An 18,879-nucleotide genomic window follows, 5' to 3' on the forward strand; every position below is an offset into this window, starting at 1 on the left:
ACATTAATTTTATTAATCTTTTTATAAATGTAATCACAAACATAACTATGTTCTCAACATCTGAGTTCATTTAGAATTTATGCAAAATAAGACATTTACATGTTCTACACAAAACTGTCCAGTAAACCTGCTCACTGAATAAGAGTTCTATTAAAATGTATATTTATTATTAAGAGAAAATGTAGCACAGATGTGCCAAATTAGTTAAGCAGAGAAAATTATAGTCAATAGATTGAACTACTACTACTACTACTACTACTACTACTAGGCTACTACTACTACTACACTCAACTATACTCAATACTTACACTCAATATCCAAGTTTTCTGGAAGACATAGCAGTCCTTCATGTTTCACCTGAAAAGAACGCTTCTTTGTATGGTAAATGTGCAAAGGCTTGTGGGTCTTTGAGTCTTTAAAAGTAGCCTTTCCTCCATCTGTGTTGCTGTCAGGTGAATGTTTTGGCTGACTCGTCTCCATAACAACCATTAGAATGTCAGGGACTTGCTCCTGGGCTGTGTTGCGTAGTCTCACTCAGGACTTTACTGCATCACTGTTCAACAGGAGATGATCAGATACTCGCTGACTGGCTTGTAATACAGCAGTGCTCAAATAAGTCAAAGAAATTACAACCTATGTCCTTTCCTAACTATTTTTCCTTGACCTCGGTGGAAAACATCATGAGGTCAAAGAAAGATATTATGTGAATTCAGGAAAAAGACAACCTTCCCATGCGAGAAGGACCTTTTCGAACGGCGGCATTGTCAGGTTGTCATGAAGATTTAGACAGTTGCTTCTTGATTTTGTCCACCTCCACCTGTACGAATCACAAACACAGTGACATAAGACCAGATGTTCTGAATTTACAGAAAAACAATACAGAAAAAAGCTGTGAGTCAATTTTGCACACATTGCTTTATATTGACAGAAAAGTAATTCAAATGTCAGATACGTTGTACTGATGAATTCCTCTTATGGTTAGATTTGGAGTGTCCAGCTATTAAACATTATCCATTTAATTTGAGTCCCAAACATTGTTCGATACAGTATGAAAGAACAGGCAACAGTTCCACATGTTCTGGGTCAAAAATCAGGGGGGTATTCCAAGTACGTGGTTTAGTGACAAACCTGGGTAAGGTAACGATCAGACAGGACGCACTTTGCCACTTATAAAACGTGAGGACTATGCCCTATGGTTTCAGTGTTTAAAAACGCAGGCGCCTTTCTGCTTGAAGTTAAACTTTTTGTTCAATTCGAGGCGCACAAGGCACCACCACAAAAACACAAGGCGCAAAATACGCAAGGTGCTCTGGATGCATAAGCAGCGCATAAAAGGCTTACTGCCAATACGAAACAACAAAGAAAATGCATAGCTCACTGCAAAAACAGTCTGTCTGATCGCCCCTTTAATTAACTCGAGTAAGTGGTAAACGTCCTACAACAAGAGCCCTATGGCATTGTTTTGTTAGGAGAATGAAGCCATACAGCTCTTCTATTAGGAGGTTTACCACTTACTCTGAGTTACCTTACCCAGGTTTGTCACTAAACCACATACTTGGAATACCCCCCAGATTTGTCATACTGTAGGATACATCTATCAGTTGTTTGGTGATTAAAAGATGCATCTAATCAGGGCCTTGTGGTCCACAAAGCTGATGTACATTTTCAAATGTAACCTCTAACACCTCTCACTTCATCCCTCTCTTTTTAAGGTTTGCTCTTGAGGGCTTTGTCTTTAATTCAGATAGGACAGTAGAAGTTGACAAGAGACATGGGATTACGATAAGGAATTGACTGATGGTTAGAATCGACACTCGGTCCTCGTGGACACATATATTTGAATGTGATATAGATAGTCATGTACAGCACAGCCCCGCCTAATCCCATCTCTCTCTGACCCTGACCTGCAGAGAGAGGCGAATCCTCTTCTCCTCATCCAGCTCACTCATCAGCAGTTTCACCTCTTTCCTGAAAAAAAAAATCACCAAAAATTAAATATTAGAAAATAAAACCACCTTACATTGTAATCAAAAAGATATCATTGATGCATTTTTACAATTACACTTACACACAGTAGGCCCTTTCACACTGGGATAATCACCACGATTTTATGTCCCAGAATCGCTGAACGACTGTCCCTTTCACATAGACCGAGGCGGAACGGCGGGACAAAGTGTCTCGCCAAATTTACTACCAAGCCCCCTAGACATTTTGCTGAGTTTTTTCGTTGCCACCAGTGTGAATGGGTCAAGGCGGAAAGGGGAATCTGGGCGGGCATTTCAATGGTATGTCCAGCCCACCACAGGAGATTGCAAATAAATCTAACTGATCAAAAGCAGCAATGGCAGAGACAGCACATTATGTCAATCTATAAATTCACAAAGTCTCCAGTCATTCAATGCCTGCTAGAGTTGACTGTAGCTTGGAATGCAATCAGTTGCCATAATAGGCTATCTTAAAATCCAGCGATAAAACAAAGCATGAACTCATGAGCGTCTGTCTGCCCTATATGTATATCCTCTGATTGTAATTCTTATCTAGGCGATATTTGTAACATTTATTTTGTATTTGGCCTGTTATAAAATCATGTAGACTTATTGAACAATTGAAACACATTAGGAACTGCAAAGTTGGAGACATGCATAAAGACATTGCTGCAAATTTAAAACCGGATTACTCTGGAATGGCTAACTGTGCAGGGGAATGCTTTACACCTTTATGTTTGGTAAGGTCTGCTGTTTATTCTGATATATGGTTTGTCATGTGTTGAGGGAAAGTTCGTGAAGTATTCCACCAAGATGAATGGGTAGGGAGACGGGCGCAATAAAATATGATTAAATTAAAGTTACTTTTCTCGCGAACCGTTTACCACAACAACTAACCACTAACATCGTTTAAAGGCTGAGAAAAAAGCTCTTTCCTGTGATACATGTGATATCTGTGATGAATAGGCTACTTAGCAAGTAGCCTAGTTCAGCAAATTTGGGTGGGACAGAAATACCTTTACAGAGCAGCAGTTTTGGCCATATCGGCTCTGGCTCACATGATGTACTGCTTTAAATGCATTATCGCTTCACTACCCAACACGCGAACAAGAAAGAAAAGAAAAAAGAAACCAATGTGCTTATGTCGCGATTTCCGATAGGCCCAGGCCTAGAGAAAAGACAGCTATGGTAACCTAACAATTAGGATTTACTTTGCCTACACTGCTGTTTGGTTGTCCCAAACTTTGAGACGATCCATACTCGCATTAACTGAATCTTATCAACCTGTTGAGTGACAGGATGCAATGCCTAATAATCTCACTGCCTTCGGTATAACTAACAGTGCGCCTAGGCCTACTGTTAAACAGCTGAAAAATATTAAGCTGCTGTTTTCTTTTCATGACGAGCACTGCCTACGCTTGAATGATTTATGACTGAATGGAACGTTGCGTTTTTAAAGAACTGCTTATCATCGAATGTATCCTTATGTTGAGATGTCCATTCTCTTTGCCCTAGGCTATCATTTGTGCGCGAAGCATGTTTCAATTAAGACAGTACACAATCTATTTTTATTGTTGTAATATTGAACGATTTCATGAATAAATTGTACGCACAGTACACTGTACGGACAAGGCAAGGGGCAACTCTTCTCTTCAATTTCCCTTCCAAATTACGTTTTATTGTCTGAAGACATCTATCGCAAGAATTTAACATTCTAACAGCAAAGCAAATGCAAGCTAACCAAAGTGCAGTCGGTTCTCCCGCCATGGTTTTTGAAATCACACACCTGCTGTATCTAAAGGCCCACGCACATAAGGCCTACCACTATCACTCTACACGCGCCCTGTTGCACGTCACAATTTAATTTACTATAACTGATCCTGCCTCCCCAAAATGCCGCATCATGTGAACAGATTAGCAGGCCGGCAAATTTTCACCTCGCTTTCAGACACAAAAAGACGGCAAAAAGACGTCCCCTCTCAAATTTAGCGTGATCTCTGTGTGAAAAGGCCTACAGACTCACACAAACCACCACCTTAGTGCATTTACATGATTCATAGCCTCCAGACACATGCAAAACACTCACTCACACACACACACTCACACACTGTTATCACACCCACTTGTGTTGGCTCTTGAGCAGCTCCAGGTCATCTCTCATCTCTCTGAGCTGCAGCTTGAGCTGATCCAGAATCGGGGATCCAGAGGGGGTGACCCTCAGAGTCGCCCCCGGGTGGTGGAGGACGGCCGAGAGCGCCCCAGAGAACAGAGACGGGGGCGAGGAGGCCGGGGAGGGAGTAACACTGACGCTGCTTCTACCCCCTGCCCTGGTATCAGAACCAACTGAAGAGGGCGTCGGAGAGGCAGGCGTCGAGGGAGGACTGGCGCTGGCACAAGCAAACTGTAGGGCAAGAGACACACGCATGAACGAATCAATTGAATTGAAAAATATGACCGTCGCTCAGTCCTGCACATTCTGCTAATTTTGTGTATGTACATGAGTGTGTTTGCTTTTGTGTACTGTATATGTGTGCTTTTCTATGTGTGTGTGTGTGTTTGCTTGTGAGTGTGTGTGTGTTGGGGGGGGTAATGGGGTGTGTGTGTGTGTGTGTATTTACGTGTGTGTGTGTGCGCCTGCATGTGTGTGCGTGTATGTGGGTGCAAGTGTTTGTGTGAGAGTGTGTGGGTATGTTTGTGTGTGTGTGCGTGCGCATGTGTGTGTGTGTTTATGTGTGTGTGTGCATATCTGTGTATGTGTGTGTCTGTGCGTGTGTGTGCGCATATCTGTGTGTGTGTCTGTGCGTGTGTGTTTATTTGTGTGTGTGTGTGTTAATGTGTGTGTGTATAGTGTATGCATGCATGTGTGTGTATGTGTGTATGCATGTATGTGTGTGTAGGTGTGTATGCATGTCTTTGCGTGCGTGTGTGTGCATGTGTACATATCTGTGTGTGTGTTTGTGTCTGTGCTTGTGTGTTTATATGTGTGTGTGTATGTGTGTGCATGCCCAATTGTGTTTATGTGTGTGTGTGTGTGTCTTGCTCAACACCACCATCTACAGGCCGATGGGTATACAGTCACTACATGTACATCTAAATTAATTTATTGTATTTCCCCCACATGGATGAAAAGCGGTATATTGTTGCATTTTCATTTTTTCAGTTCCAGCAGAGCAATGCCAAGGTTCTGTGTTCGAGACTCAACTGGAGCACCTACTTCTTTAAGAAATTACTTTGGCTCCTGTCGTATTCAGCTCATCTTTAATGAAACTAGAACCTTTATAAATAGTGCTGAATGGCACTTCTGTTCTGTCTGTATTACAAGATTATGAGAATTTCTAGAAAATAGTGCTGAATGACTCCTCTGTTCTCTCTGTATTACTACACGTTCTTTATGGCTCCAGTGGCGCAATCGGTTAGCGCGCGGTACTTATAAGACAGTTCCTGCAGAGCAATGCCGAGGTTGTGAGATCGAGCCTCACCTGGAGCATCTACTCTTTAAGAAATTACTTTGGCTCCTGACATATTCAGCGCATCTTCAATGAAACCAGAATTTCTAGAAAATAGTGCTGAATGATTCCTCTGATCTTTCTGTATTACTACACACTACCTATGGCTACAGTGGCGCAATCGGTTAGGGCGCGGTACTTATAAGACAGTTCCTGCAGAGCAATGCTGAGGTTGTAATTTCGACTCTCACCTGGAACATCTAGTCTTTAAGAAATTACTTTGGCTCCTGACATATTCAGCTCATCTTCAATGAAACCAGAATTTCTAGAAAATAGTGCTGAATGATTCCTCTGTTCTGTCTGTATTACGAGATTATGAGAATTTCTAGAAAATAGTGCTGAATGACTCCTCTGTTCTGTCTGTATTACTACACACACCCTATGGCTCCAGTGGCGCAATCGGTTAGCGCGCGGTACTTATAAGACAGTTCCTGCTGAGCAATGCCGAGGTTGTGAGTTCGAGCCTTTCCTGGAGCATCTACTCTTTAAGAAATTACTTTGGCTCCTGACATATTCAGCTCATCTTCAATGAAACCAGAATTTGTAGAAAATAGTGCTGAATGATTCCTCTGATCTTTCTGTATTACTACACACTACCTATGGCTACAGTGGCGCAATCGGTTAGGGCGCGGTACTTATAAGACAGTTCCTGCAGAGCAATGCTGAGGTTGTAATTTCGACTCTCACCTGGAACATCTAGTCTTTAAGAAATTACTTTGGCTCCTGACATATTCAGCTCATCTTCAATGAAACCAAAATTTCTAGAAAATAGTGCTGAATGATTCCTCTGTTCTGTCTGTATTACGAGATTATGAGAATTTCTAGAAAATAGTGCTGAATGACTCCTCTGTTCTCTCTGTATTACTACACGTTCTTTATGGCTCCAGTGGCGCAATCGGTTAGCGCGCGGTACTTATAAGACAGTTCCTGCTGAGCAATGCCGAGGTTGTGAGTTCGAGCCTCACCTGGAGCATCTACTCTTTAAGAAATTACTTTGGCTCCTGATATATTCAGCGCATCTTCAATGAAACCAGAATTTCTAGAAAATAGTGCTGAATGACTCCTCTGTTCTGTCTGTATTACTACACACTCCCCATGGCTCCAGTGGCGCAATCGGTTAGCGCGCGGTACTTATAAGACAGTTCCTGCTGAGCAATGCCGAGGTTGTGAGTTCGAGCCTCACCTGGAGCGTCTACTCTTTAAGAAATTACTTTGGCTCCTGACATATTCAGCTCATCTTCAATAAAACCAGAATTTGTAGAAAATAGTGCTGAATGATTCCTCTGATCTTTCTGTATTACTACACACTACCTATGGCTACAGTGGCACAATCGGTTAGGGCGCGGTACTTATAAGACAGTTCCTGCAGAGCAATGCTGAGGTTGTAATTTCGACTCTCACCTGGAACATCTAGTCTTTAAGAAATTACTTTGGCTCCTGACATATTCAGCTCATCTTCAATGAAACCAGAATTTCTAGAAAATAGTGCTGAATGACTACTCTGTTCTCTCTGTATTACTACACGTTCTTTATGGCTCCAGTGGCGCAATCGGTTAGCGCGCGGTACTTATAAGACAGTTCCTGCTGAGCAATGCCGAGGTTGTGAGTTCGAGCCTCACCTGGAGCATCTACTCTTTAAGAAATTACTTTGGCTCCTGACATATTCAGCTCATCTTCAATGAAACAAGAATTTGTAGAAAATAGTGCTGAATGATTCCTCTGATCTTTCTGTATTACTACACACTACCTATGGCTACAGTGGCACAATCGGTTAGGCCGCGGTACTTATAAGACAGTTCCTGCAGAGCAATGCTGAGGTTGTAATTTCGACTCTCACCTGGAACATCTAGTCTTTAAGAAATTACTTTGGCTCCTGACATATTCAGCTCATCTTCAATGAAACCAGAATTTCTAGAAAATAGTGCTGAATGATTCCTCTGTTCTGTCTGTATTACGAGATTATGAGAATTTCTAGAAAATAGTGCTGAATGACTCCTCTGTTCTGTCTGTATTACTACACACACCCTATGGCTCCAGTGGCGCAATCGGTTAGCGCGCGGTACTTATAAGACAGTTCCTGCTGAGCAATGCCGAGGTTGTGAGTTCGAGCCTTTCCTGGAGCATCTACTCTTTAAGAAATTACTTTGGCTCCTGACATATTCAGCTCATCTTCAATGAAACCAGAATTTGTAGAAAATAGTGCTGAATGATTCCTCTGATCTTTCTGTATTACTACACAGTACCTATGGCTACAGTGGCGCAATCGGTTAGGGCGCGGTACTTATAAGACAGTTCCTGCAGAGCAATGCTGAGGTTGTAATTTCGACTCTCACCTGGAACATCTAGTCTTTAAGAAATTACTTTGGCTCCTGACATATTCAGCTCATCTTCAATGAAACCAGAATTTCTAGAAAATAGTGCTGAATGATTCCTCTGTTCTGTCTGTATTCCGAGATTACGAGAATTTCTAGAAAATAGTGCTGAATGACTCCTCTGTTCTGTCTGTATTACTACACACTCCCTATGGCTCCAGTGGCGCAATCGGTTAGCGCGCGGTACTTATAAGACAGTTCCTGCTGAGCAATGCCGAGGTTGTGAGTTCGAGCATCACCTGGAGCATCTACTCTTTAAGAAATTACTTTGGCTCCTGTCATATTCAGCTCATCTTCGTTGAAACGAGAATTTCTAGAAAATAGTGCTGAATGACTCCTCTGTTCTCTCTGTATTACTACACGTTCTTTATGGCTCCAGTGGCGCAATCGGTTAGCGCGCGGTACTTATAAGACAGTTCCTGCAGAGCAATGCCGAGGTTGTGAGATCGAGCCTCACCTGGAGCATCTACTCTTTAAGAAATTACTTTGGCTCCTGACATATTCAGCGCATCTTCAATGAAACCAGAATTTCTAGAAAATAGTGCTGAATGACTCCTCTGTTCTCTCTGTATTACTACAAGTTCTTTATGGCTCCAGTGGCGCAAGCGGTTAGCATGCGGTACTTATAAGACAGTTCCTGCTGAGCAATGCCGAGGTTGTGAGTTCGAGCCTCACCTGGAGCATCTACTCTTTAAGAAATTACTTTGGCTCCTGACATATTCAGCTCATCTTCAATGAAACCAGAATTTGTAGAAAATAGTGCTGAATGATTCCTCTGATCTTTCTGTATTACTACACACTACCTATGGCTACAGTGGCGCAATCGGTTAGGGCGCGGTACTTATAAGACAGTTCCTGCAGAGCAATGCTGAGGTTGTAATTTCGACTCTCACCTGGAACATCTAGTCTTTAAGAAATTACTTTGGCTCCTGACATATTCAGCTCATCTTCAATGAAACCAGAATTTCTAGAAAATAGTGCTGAATGATTCCTCTGTTCTGTCTGTATTACGAGATTATGAGAATTTCTAGAAAATAGTGCTGAATGACTCCTCTGTTCTGTCTGTATTACTGCAAAATCCCTATGGCTCCAGTGGCGCAATCGGTTAGCGCGCGGTACTTATAAGACAGTTCCTGCTGAGCAATGCCGAGGTTGTGAGTTCGAGCCTTTCCTGGAGCATCTACTCTTTAAGAAATTACTTTGGCTCCTGACATATTCAGCTCATCTTCAATGAAACCAGAATTTGTAGAAAATAGTGCTGAATGATTCCTCTGATCTTTCTGTATTACTACACACTACCTATGGCTACAGTGGCGCAATCGGTTAGGGCGCGGTACTTATAAGACAGTTCCTGCAGAGCAATGCTGAGGTTGTAATTTCAACTCTCACCTGGAACATCTAGTCTTTAAGAAATTACTTTGGCTCCTGACATATTCAGCTCATCTTCAATGAAACCAGAATTTCTAGAAAATAGTGCTGAATGATTCCTCTGTTCTGTCTGTATTCCGAGATTACGAGAATTTCTAGAAAATAGTGCTGAATGACTCCTCTGTTCTGTCTGTATTACTACACACTCTCTATGGCTCCAGTGGCGCAATCGGTTAGCGCGCGGTACTTATAAGACAGTTCCTGCTGAGCAATGCCGAGGTTGTGAGTTCGAGCCTCACCTGGAGCATCTACTCTTTAAGAAATTACTTTGGCTCCTGTCATATTCAGCTCATCTTCGTTGAAACGAGAATTTCTAGAAAATAGTGCTGAATGACTCCTCTGTTCTCTCTGTATTACTACACGTTCTTTATGGCTCCAGTGGCGCAATCGGTTAGCGCGCGGTACTTATAAGACAGTTCCTGCAGAGCAATGCCGAGGTTGTGAGATCGAGCCTCACCTGGAGCATCTACTCTTTAAGAAATTACTTTGGCTCCTGACATATTCAGCGCATCTTCAATGAAACCAGAATTTCTAGAAAATAGTCCTGAATGACTCCTCTGTTCTGTCTGTATTACTACACACTCCCCATGGCTCCAGTGGCGCAATCGGTTAGCGCGCGGTACTTATAAGACAGTTCCTGCTGAGCAATGCCGAGGTTGTGAGTTCGAGCCTGACCTGGAGCATCTACTCTTTAAGAAATTACTTTGGCTCCTGACATATTCAGCTCATCTTCAATGAAACCAGAATTTCTAGAAAATAGTGCTGAATGATTCCTCTGTTCTGTCTGTATTACGAGATTATGAGAATTTCTAGAAAATAGTGCTGAATGACTCCTCTGTTCTGTCTGTATTACTGCAAAATCCCTATGGCTCCAGTGGCGCAATCGGTTAGCGCGCGGTACTTATAAGACAGTGCCTGCTGAGCAATGCCGAGGTTGTGAGTTCGAGCCTTTCCTGGAGCATCTACTCTTTAAGAAATTACTTTGGCTCCTGACATATTCAGCTCATCTTCAATGAAACCAGAATTTGTAGAAAATAGTGCTGAATGATTCCTCTGATCTTTCTGTATTACTACACACTACCTATGGCTACAGTGGCGCAATCGGTTAGGGCGCGGTACTTATAAGACAGTTCCTGCAGAGCAATGCTGAGGTTGTAATTTCAACTCTCACCTGGAACATCTAGTCTTTAAGAAATTACTTTGGCTCCTGACATATTCAGCTCATCTTCAATGAAACCAGAATTTCTAGAAAATAGTGCTGAATGATTCCTCTGTTCTGTCTGTATTCCGAGATTACGAGAATTTCTAGAAAATAGTGCTGAATGACTCCTCTGTTCTGTCTGTATTACTACACACTCTCTATGGCTCCAGTGGCGCAATCGGTTAGCGCGCGGTACTTATAAGACAGTTCCTGCTGAGCAATGCCGAGGTTGTGAGTTCGAGCCTCACCTGGAGCATCTACTCTTTAAGAAATTACTTTGGCTCCTGTCATATTCAGCTCATCTTCGTTGAAACGAGAATTTCTAGAAAATAGTGCTGAATGACTCCTCTGTTCTCTCTGTATTACTACACGTTCTTTATGGCTCCAGTGGCGCAATCGGTTAGCGCGCGGTACTTATAAGACAGTTCCTGCAGAGCAATGCCGAGGTTGTGAGATCGAGCCTCACCTGGAGCATCTACTCTTTAAGAAATTACTTTGGCTCCTGACATATTCAGCGCATCTTCAATGAAACCAGAATTTCTAGAAAATAGTCCTGAATGACTCCTCTGTTCTGTCTGTATTACTACACACTCCCCATGGCTCCAGTGGCGCAATCGGTTAGCGCGCGGTACTTATAAGACAGTTCCTGCTGAGCAATGCCGAGGTTGTGAGTTCGAGCCTGACCTGGAGCATCTACTCTTTAAGAAATTACTTTGGCTCCTGACATATTCAGCTCATCTTCAATGAAACCAGAATTTCTAGAAAATAGTGCTGAATGATTCCTCTGTTCTGTCTGTATTACGAGATTATGAGAATTTCTAGAAAATAGTGCTGAATGACTCCTCTGTTCTGTCTGTATTACTGCAAAATCCCTATGGCTCCAGTGGCGCAATCGGTTAGCGCGCGGTACTTATAAGACAGTGCCTGCACAGCAATGCCGAGATTGTGAGTTCGAGCCTCACCTGGAGCATCTACTCTTTAAGAAATTACTTTGGCTCCTGTCATATTCAGCTCATCTTCGTTGAAACCAGAATTTGTAGAAAATAGTGCTGAATGATTCCTCTGTTCTGTCTGTATTACTACACACTCCCCATGGCTCCAGTGGCGCAATCGGTTAGCGCGCGGTACTTATAAGACAGTTCCTGCTGAGCAATGCCGAGGTTGTGAGTTCGAGCCTCACCTGGAGCATCTACTCTTTAAGAAATTACTTTGGCTCCTGTCATATTCAGCTCATCTTCGTTGAAACGAGAATTTCTAGAAAATAGTGCTGAATGACTCCTCTGTTCTCTCTGTATTACTACACGTTCTTTATGGCTCCAGTGGCGCAATCGGTTAGCGCGCGGTACTTATAAGACAGTTCCTGCTGAGCAATGCCGAGGTTGTGAGTTCGAGCCTCACCTGGAGCATCTACTCTTTAAGAAATTACTTTGGCTCCTGACATATTCAGCGCATCTTCGTTGAAACGAGAATTTCTAGAAAATAGTGCTGAATGACTCCTCTGTTCTGTCTGTATTACTACACACTCCCCATGGCTCCAGTGGCGCAATCGGTTAGCGCGCGGTACTTATAAGACAGTTCCTGCTGAGCAATGCCGAGGTTGTGAGTTCGAGCCTGACCTGGAGCATCTACTCTTTAAGAAATTACTTTGGCTCCTGACATATTCAGCTCATCTTCAATGAAACCAGAATTTCTAGAAAATAGTGCTGAATGATTCCTCTGTTCTGTCTGTATTACGAGATTATGAGAATTTCTAGAAAATAGTGCTGAATGACTCCTCTGTTCTGTCTGTATTACTGCAAAATCCCTATGGCTCCAGTGGCGCAATCGGTTAGCGCGCGGTACTTATAAGACAGTGCCTGCACAGCAATGCCGAGATTGTGAGTTCGAGCCTCACCTGGAGCATCTACTCTTTAAGAAATTACTTTGGCTCCTGTCATATTCAGCTCATCTTCGTTGAAACCAGAATTTGTAGAAAATAGTGCTGAATGATTCCTCTGTTCTGTCTGTATTACTACACACTCCCCATGGCTCCAGTGGCGCAATCGGTTAGCGCGCGGTACTTATAAGACAGTTCCTGCTGAGCAATGCCGAGGTTGTGAGTTCGAGCCTCACCTGGAGCATCTACTCTTTAAGAAATTACTTTGGCTCCTGTCATATTCAGCTCATCTTCGTTGAAACGAGAATTTCTAGAAAATAGTGCTGAATGACTCCTCTGTTCTCTCTGTATTACTACACGTTCTTTGTGGCTCCAGTGGCGCAATCGGTTAGCGCGCGGTACTTATAAGACAGTTCCTGCTGAGCAATGCCGAGGTTGTGAGTTCGAGCCTCACCTGGAGCATCTACTCTTTAAGAAATTACTTTGGCTCCTGACATATTCAGCGCATCTTCAATGAAACCAGAATTTCTAGAAAATAGTCCTGAATGACTCCTCTGTTCTGTCTGTATTACTACACACTCCCCATGGCTCCAGTGGCGCAATCGGTTAGCGCGCGGTACTTATAAGACAGTTCCTGCTGAGCAATGCCGAGGTTGTGAGTTCGAGCCTGACCTGGAGCATCTACTCTTTAAGAAATTACTTTGGCTCCTGACATATTCAGCTCATCTTCAATGAAACCAGAATTTCTAGAAAATAGTGCTGAATGATTCCTCTGTTCTGTCTGTATTACGAGATTATGAGAATTTCTAGAAAATAGTGCTGAATGACTCCTCTGTTCTGTCTGTATTACTGCAAAATCCCTATGGCTCCAGTGGCGCAATCGGTTAGCGCGCGGTACTTATAAGACAGTGCCTGCACAGCAATGCCGAGATTGTGAGTTCGAGCCTCACCTGGAGCATCTACTCTTTAAGAAATTACTTTGGCTCCTGTCATATTCAGCTCATCTTCGTTGAAACCAGAATTTGTAGAAAATAGTGCTGAATGATTCCTCTGTTCTGTCTGTATTACTACACACTCCCCATGGCTCCAGTGGCGCAATCGGTTAGCGCGCGGTACTTATAAGACAGTTCCTGCTGAGCAATGCCGAGGTTGTGAGTTCGAGCCTCACCTGGAGCATCTACTCTTTAAGAAATTACTTTGGCTCCTGTCATATTCAGCTCATCTTCGTTGAAACGAGAATTTCTAGAAAATAGTGCTGAATGACTCCTCTGTTCTCTCTGTATTACTACACGTTCTTTATGGCTCCAGTGGCGCAATCGGTTAGCGCGCGGTACTTATAAGACAGTTCCTGCTGAGCAATGCCGAGGTTGTGAGTTCGAGCCTCACCTGGAGCATCTACTCTTTAAGAAATTACTTTGGCTCCTGACATATTCAGCGCATCTTCGTTGAAACGAGAATTTCTAGAAAATAGTGCTGAATGACTCCTCTGTTCTGTCTGTATTACTACACACTCCCCATGGCTCCAGTGGCGCAATCGGTTAGCGCGCGGTACTTATAAGACAGTTCCTGCTGAGCAATGCCGAGGTTGTGAGTTCGAGCCTGACCTGGAGCATCTACTCTTTAAGAAATTACTTTGGCTCCTGACATATTCAGCTCATCTTCAATGAAACCAGAATTTCTAGAAAATAGTGCTGAATGATTCCTCTGTTCTGTCTGTATTACGAGATTATGAGAATTTCTAGAAAATAGTGCTGAATGACTCCTCTGTTCTGTCTGTATTACTGCAAAATCCCTATGGCTCCAGTGGCGCAATCGGTTAGCGCGCGGTACTTATAAGACAGTGCCTGCACAGCAATGCCGAGATTGTGAGTTCGAGCCTCACCTGGAGCATCTACTCTTTAAGAAATTACTTTGGCTCCTGTCATATTCAGCTCATCTTCGTTGAAACCAGAATTTGTAGAAAATAGTGCTGAATGATTCCTCTGTTCTGTCTGTATTACTACACACTCCCCATGGCTCCAGTGGCGCAATCGGTTAGCGCGCGGTACTTATAAGACAGTTCCTGCTGAGCAATGCCGAGGTTGTGAGTTCGAGCCTCACCTGGAGCATCTACTCTTTAAGAAATTACTTTGGCTCCTGTCATATTCAGCTCATCTTCGTTGAAACGAGAATTTCTAGAAAATAGTGCTGAATGACTCCTCTGTTCTCTCTGTATTACTACACGTTCTTTGTGGCTCCAGTGGCGCAATCGGTTAGCGCGCGGTACTTATAAGACAGTTCCTGCTGAGCAATGCCGAGGTTGTGAGTTCGAGCCTCACCTGGAGCATCTACTCTTTAAGAAATTACTTTGGCTCCTGACATATTCAGCGCATCTTCAATGAAACCAGAATTTCTAGAAAATAGTCCTGAATGACTCCTCTGTTCTGTCTGTATTACTACACACTCCCCATGGCTCCAGTGGCGCAATCGGTTAGCGCGCGGTACTTATAAGACAGTTCCTGCTGAGCAATGCCGAGGTTGTGAGTTCGAGCCTGACCTGGAGCATCTACTCTTTAAGAAATTACTTTGGCTCCTGACATATTCAGCTCATCTTCAATGAAACCAGAATTTCTAGAAAATAGTGCTGAATGATTCCTCTGTTCTGTCTGTATTACGAGATTATGAGAATTTCTAGAAAATAGTGCTGAATGACTCCTCTGTTCTGTCTGTATTACTGCAAAATCCCTATGGCTCCAGTGGCGCAATCGGTTAGCGCGCGGTACTTATAAGACAGTGCCTGCACAGCAATGCCGAGATTGTGAGTTCGAGCCTCACCTGGAGCATCTACTCTTTAAGAAATTACTTTGGCTCCTGTCATATTCAGCTCATCTTCGTTGAAACCAGAATTTGTAGAAAATAGTGCTGAATGATTCCTCTGTTCTGTCTGTATTACTACACACTCCCCATGGCTCCAGTGGCGCAATCGGTTAGCGCGCGGTACTTATAAGACAGTTCCTGCTGAGCAATGCCGAGGTTGTGAGTTCGAGCCTCACCTGGAGCATCTACTCTTTAAGAAATTACTTTGGCTCCTGTCATATTCAGCTCATCTTCGTTGAAACGAGAATTTCTAGAAAATAGTGCTGAATGACTCCTCTGTTCTCTCTGTATTACTACACGTTCTTTATGGCTCCAGTGGCGCAATCGGTTAGCGCGCGGTACTTATAAGACAGTTCCTGCTGAGCAATGCCGAGGTTGTGAGTTCGAGCCTCACCTGGAGCATCTACTCTTTAAGAAATTACTTTGGCTCCTGACATATTCAGCGCATCTTCGTTGAAACGAGAATTTCTAGAAAATAGTGCTGAATGACTCCTCTGTTCTGTCTGTATTACTACACACTCCCCATGGCTCCAGTGGCGCAATCGGTTAGCGCGCGGTACTTATAAGACAGTTCCTGCTGAGCAATGCCGAGGTTGTGAGTTCGAGCCTGACCTGGAGCATCTACTCTTTAAGAAATTACTTTGGCTCCTGACATATTCAGCTCATCTTCAATGAAACCAGAATTTCTAGAAAATAGTGCTGAATGATTCCTCTGTTCTGTCTGTATTACGAGATTATGAGAATTTCTAGAAAATAGTGCTGAATGACTCCTCTGTTCTGTCTGTATTACTGCAAAATCCCTATGGCTCCAGTGGCGCAATCGGTTAGCGCGCGGTACTTATAAGACAGTGCCTGCACAGCAATGCCGAGATTGTGAGTTCGAGCCTCACCTGGAGCATCTACTCTTTAAGAAATTACTTTGGCTCCTGTCATATTCAGCTCATCTTCGTTGAAACCAGAATTTGTAGAAAATAGTGCTGAATGATTCCTCTGTTCTGTCTGTATTACTACACACTCCCCATGGCTCCAGTGGCGCAATCGGTTAGCGCGCGGTACTTATAAGACAGTTCCTGCTGAGCAATGCCGAGGTTGTGAGTTCGAGCCTCACCTGGAGCATCTACTCTTTAAGAAATTACTTTGGCTCCTGTCATATTCAGCTCATCTTCGTTGAAACGAGAATTTCTAGAAAATAGTGCTGAATGACTCCTCTGTTCTCTCTGTATTACTACACGTTCTTTGTGGCTCCAGTGGCGCAATCGGTTAGCGCGCGGTACTTATAAGACAGTTCCTGCTGAGCAATGCCGAGGTTGTGAGTTCGAGCCTCACCTGGAGCATCTACTCTTTAAGAAATTACTTTGGCTCCTGACATATTCAGCGCATCTTCAATGAAACCAGAATTTCTAGAAAATAGTCCTGAATGACTCCTCTGTTCTGTCTGTATTACTACACACTCCCCATGGCTCCAGTGGCGCAATCGGTTAGCGCGCGGTACTTATAAGACAGTTCCTGCTGAGCAATGCCGAGGTTGTGAGTTCGAGCCTGACCTGGAGCATCTACTCTTTAAGAAATTACTTTGGCTCCTGACATATTCAGCTCATCTTCAATGAAACCAGAATTTCTAGAAAATAGTGCTGAATGATTCCTCTGTTCTGTCTGTATTACGAGATTATGAGAATTTCTAGAAAATAGTGCTGAATGACTCCTCTGTTCTGTCTGTATTACTGCAAAATCCCTATGGCTCCAGTGGCGCAATCGGTTAGCGCGCGGTACTTATAAGACAGTGCCTGCACAGCAATGCCGAGATTGTGAGTTCGAGCCTCACCTGGAGCATCTACTCTTTAAGAAATTACTTTGGCTCCTGTCATATTCAGCTCATCTTCGTTGAAACCAGAATTTGTAGAAAATAGTGCTGAATGATTCCTCTGTTCTGTCTGTATTACTACACACTCCCCATGGCTCCAGTGGCGCAATCGGTTAGCGCGCGGTACTTATAAGACAGTTCCTGCTGAGCAATGCCGAGGTTGTGAGTTCGAGCCTCACCTGGAGCATCTACTCTTTAAGAAATTACTTTGGCTCCTGTCATATTCAGCTCATCTTCGTTGAAACGAGAATTTCTAGAAAATAGTGCTGAATGACTCCTCTGTTCTCTCTGTATTACTACACGTTCTTTATGGCTCCAGTGGCGCAATCGGTTAGCGCGCGGTACTTATAAGACAGTTCCTGCTGAGCAATGCCGAGGTTGTGAGTTCGAGCCTCACCTGGAGCATCTACTCTTTAAGAAATTACTTTGGCTCCTGACATATTCAGCGCATCTTCGTTGAAACGAGAATTTCTAGAAAATAGTGCTGAATGACTCCTCTGTTCTGTCTGTATTACTACACACTCCCCATGGCTCCAGTGGCGCAATCGGTTAGCGCGCGGTACTTATAAGACAGTTCCTGCTGAGCAATGCCGAGGTTGTGAGTTCGAGCCTGACCTGGAGCATCTACTCTTTAAGAAATTACTTTGGCTCCTGACATATTCAGCTCATCTTCAATGAAACCAGAATTTCTAGAAAATAGTGCTGAATGATTCCTCTGTTCTGTCTGTATTACGAGATTATGAGAATTTCTAGAAAATAGTGCTGAATGACTCCTCTGTTCTGTCTGTATTACTGCAAAATCCCTATGGCTCCAGTGGCGCAATCGGTTAGCGCGCGGTACTTATAAGACAGTGCCTGCACAGCAATGCCGAGATTGTGAGTTCGAGCCTCACCTGGAGCATCTACTCTTTAAGAAATTACTTTGGCTCCTGTCATATTCAGCTCATCTTCGTTGAAACCAGAATTTGTAGAAAATAGTGCTGAATGATTCCTCTGTTCTGTCTGTATTACTACACACTCCCCATGGCTCCAGTGGCGCAATCGGTTAGCGCGCGGTACTTATAAGACAGTTCCTGCTGAGCAATGCCGAGGTTGTGAGTTCGAGCCTCACCTGGAGCATCTACTCTTTAAGAAATTACTTTGGCTCCTGTCATATTCAGCTCATCTTCGTTGAAACGAGAATTTCTAGAAAATAGTGCTGAATGACTCCTCTGTTCTCTCTGTATTACTACACGTTCTTTGTGGCTCCAGTGGCGCAATCGGTTAGCGCGCGGTACTTATAAGACAGTTCCTGCTGAGCAATGCCGAGGTTGTGAGTTCGAGCCTCACCTGGAGCATCTACTCTTTAAGAAATTACTTTGGCTCCTGACATATTCAGCGCATCTTCAATGAAACCAGAATTTCTAGAAAATAGTCCTGAATGACTCCTCTGTTCTGTCTGTATTACTACACACTCCCCATGGCTCCAGTGGCGCAATCGGTTAGCGCGCGGTACTTATAAGACAGTTCCTGCTGAGCAATGCCGAGGTTGTGAGTTCGAGCCTGACCTGGAGCATCTACTCTTTAAGAAATTACTTTGGCTCCTGACATATTCAGCTCATCTTCAATGAAACCAGAATTTCTAGAAAATAGTGCTGAATGATTCCTCTGTTCTGTCTGTATTACGAGATTATGAGAATTTCTAGAAAATAGTGCTGAATGACTCCTCTGTTCTGTCTGTATTACTGCAAAATCCCTATGGCTCCAGTGGCGCAATCGGTTAGCGCGCGGTACTTATAAGACAGTGCCTGCACA

At 43.4% G+C, this 18,879-nt stretch overlaps 1 protein-coding gene across 5 annotated transcripts in view; it reads right to left on the bottom strand.

Moving 5' to 3' along the window:
• Positions 1-145: 145 nt before the first annotated feature.
• si:dkey-71d15.2 (SH3 domain-containing kinase-binding protein 1) overlaps positions 146-18,879 on the bottom strand; it is a 75,830-nt gene continuing 57,096 nt past the window's right edge. For all 5 annotated transcript variants that reach the window (XM_042110633.1, XM_042110631.1, XM_042110632.1 and 2 more), the window contains 3 exons: positions 4,109-4,386; positions 1,905-1,968; positions 146-817 (listed from right to left, as the gene is read on the bottom strand). In XM_042110633.1, the coding sequence (XP_041966567.1) occupies positions 773-817; positions 1,905-1,968; positions 4,109-4,386 (387 nt within the window). In that variant the 3' untranslated portion in view covers positions 146-772. The remainder of the gene's footprint in view (positions 818-1,904; positions 1,969-4,108; positions 4,387-18,879) is intronic.

Source organism: Alosa sapidissima, chromosome 11 (genome assembly GCF_018492685.1).
Source record: "Alosa sapidissima isolate fAloSap1 chromosome 11, fAloSap1.pri, whole genome shotgun sequence".
Classification (NCBI taxonomy): Eukaryota; Metazoa; Chordata; class Actinopteri; order Clupeiformes; family Clupeidae; genus Alosa; species Alosa sapidissima.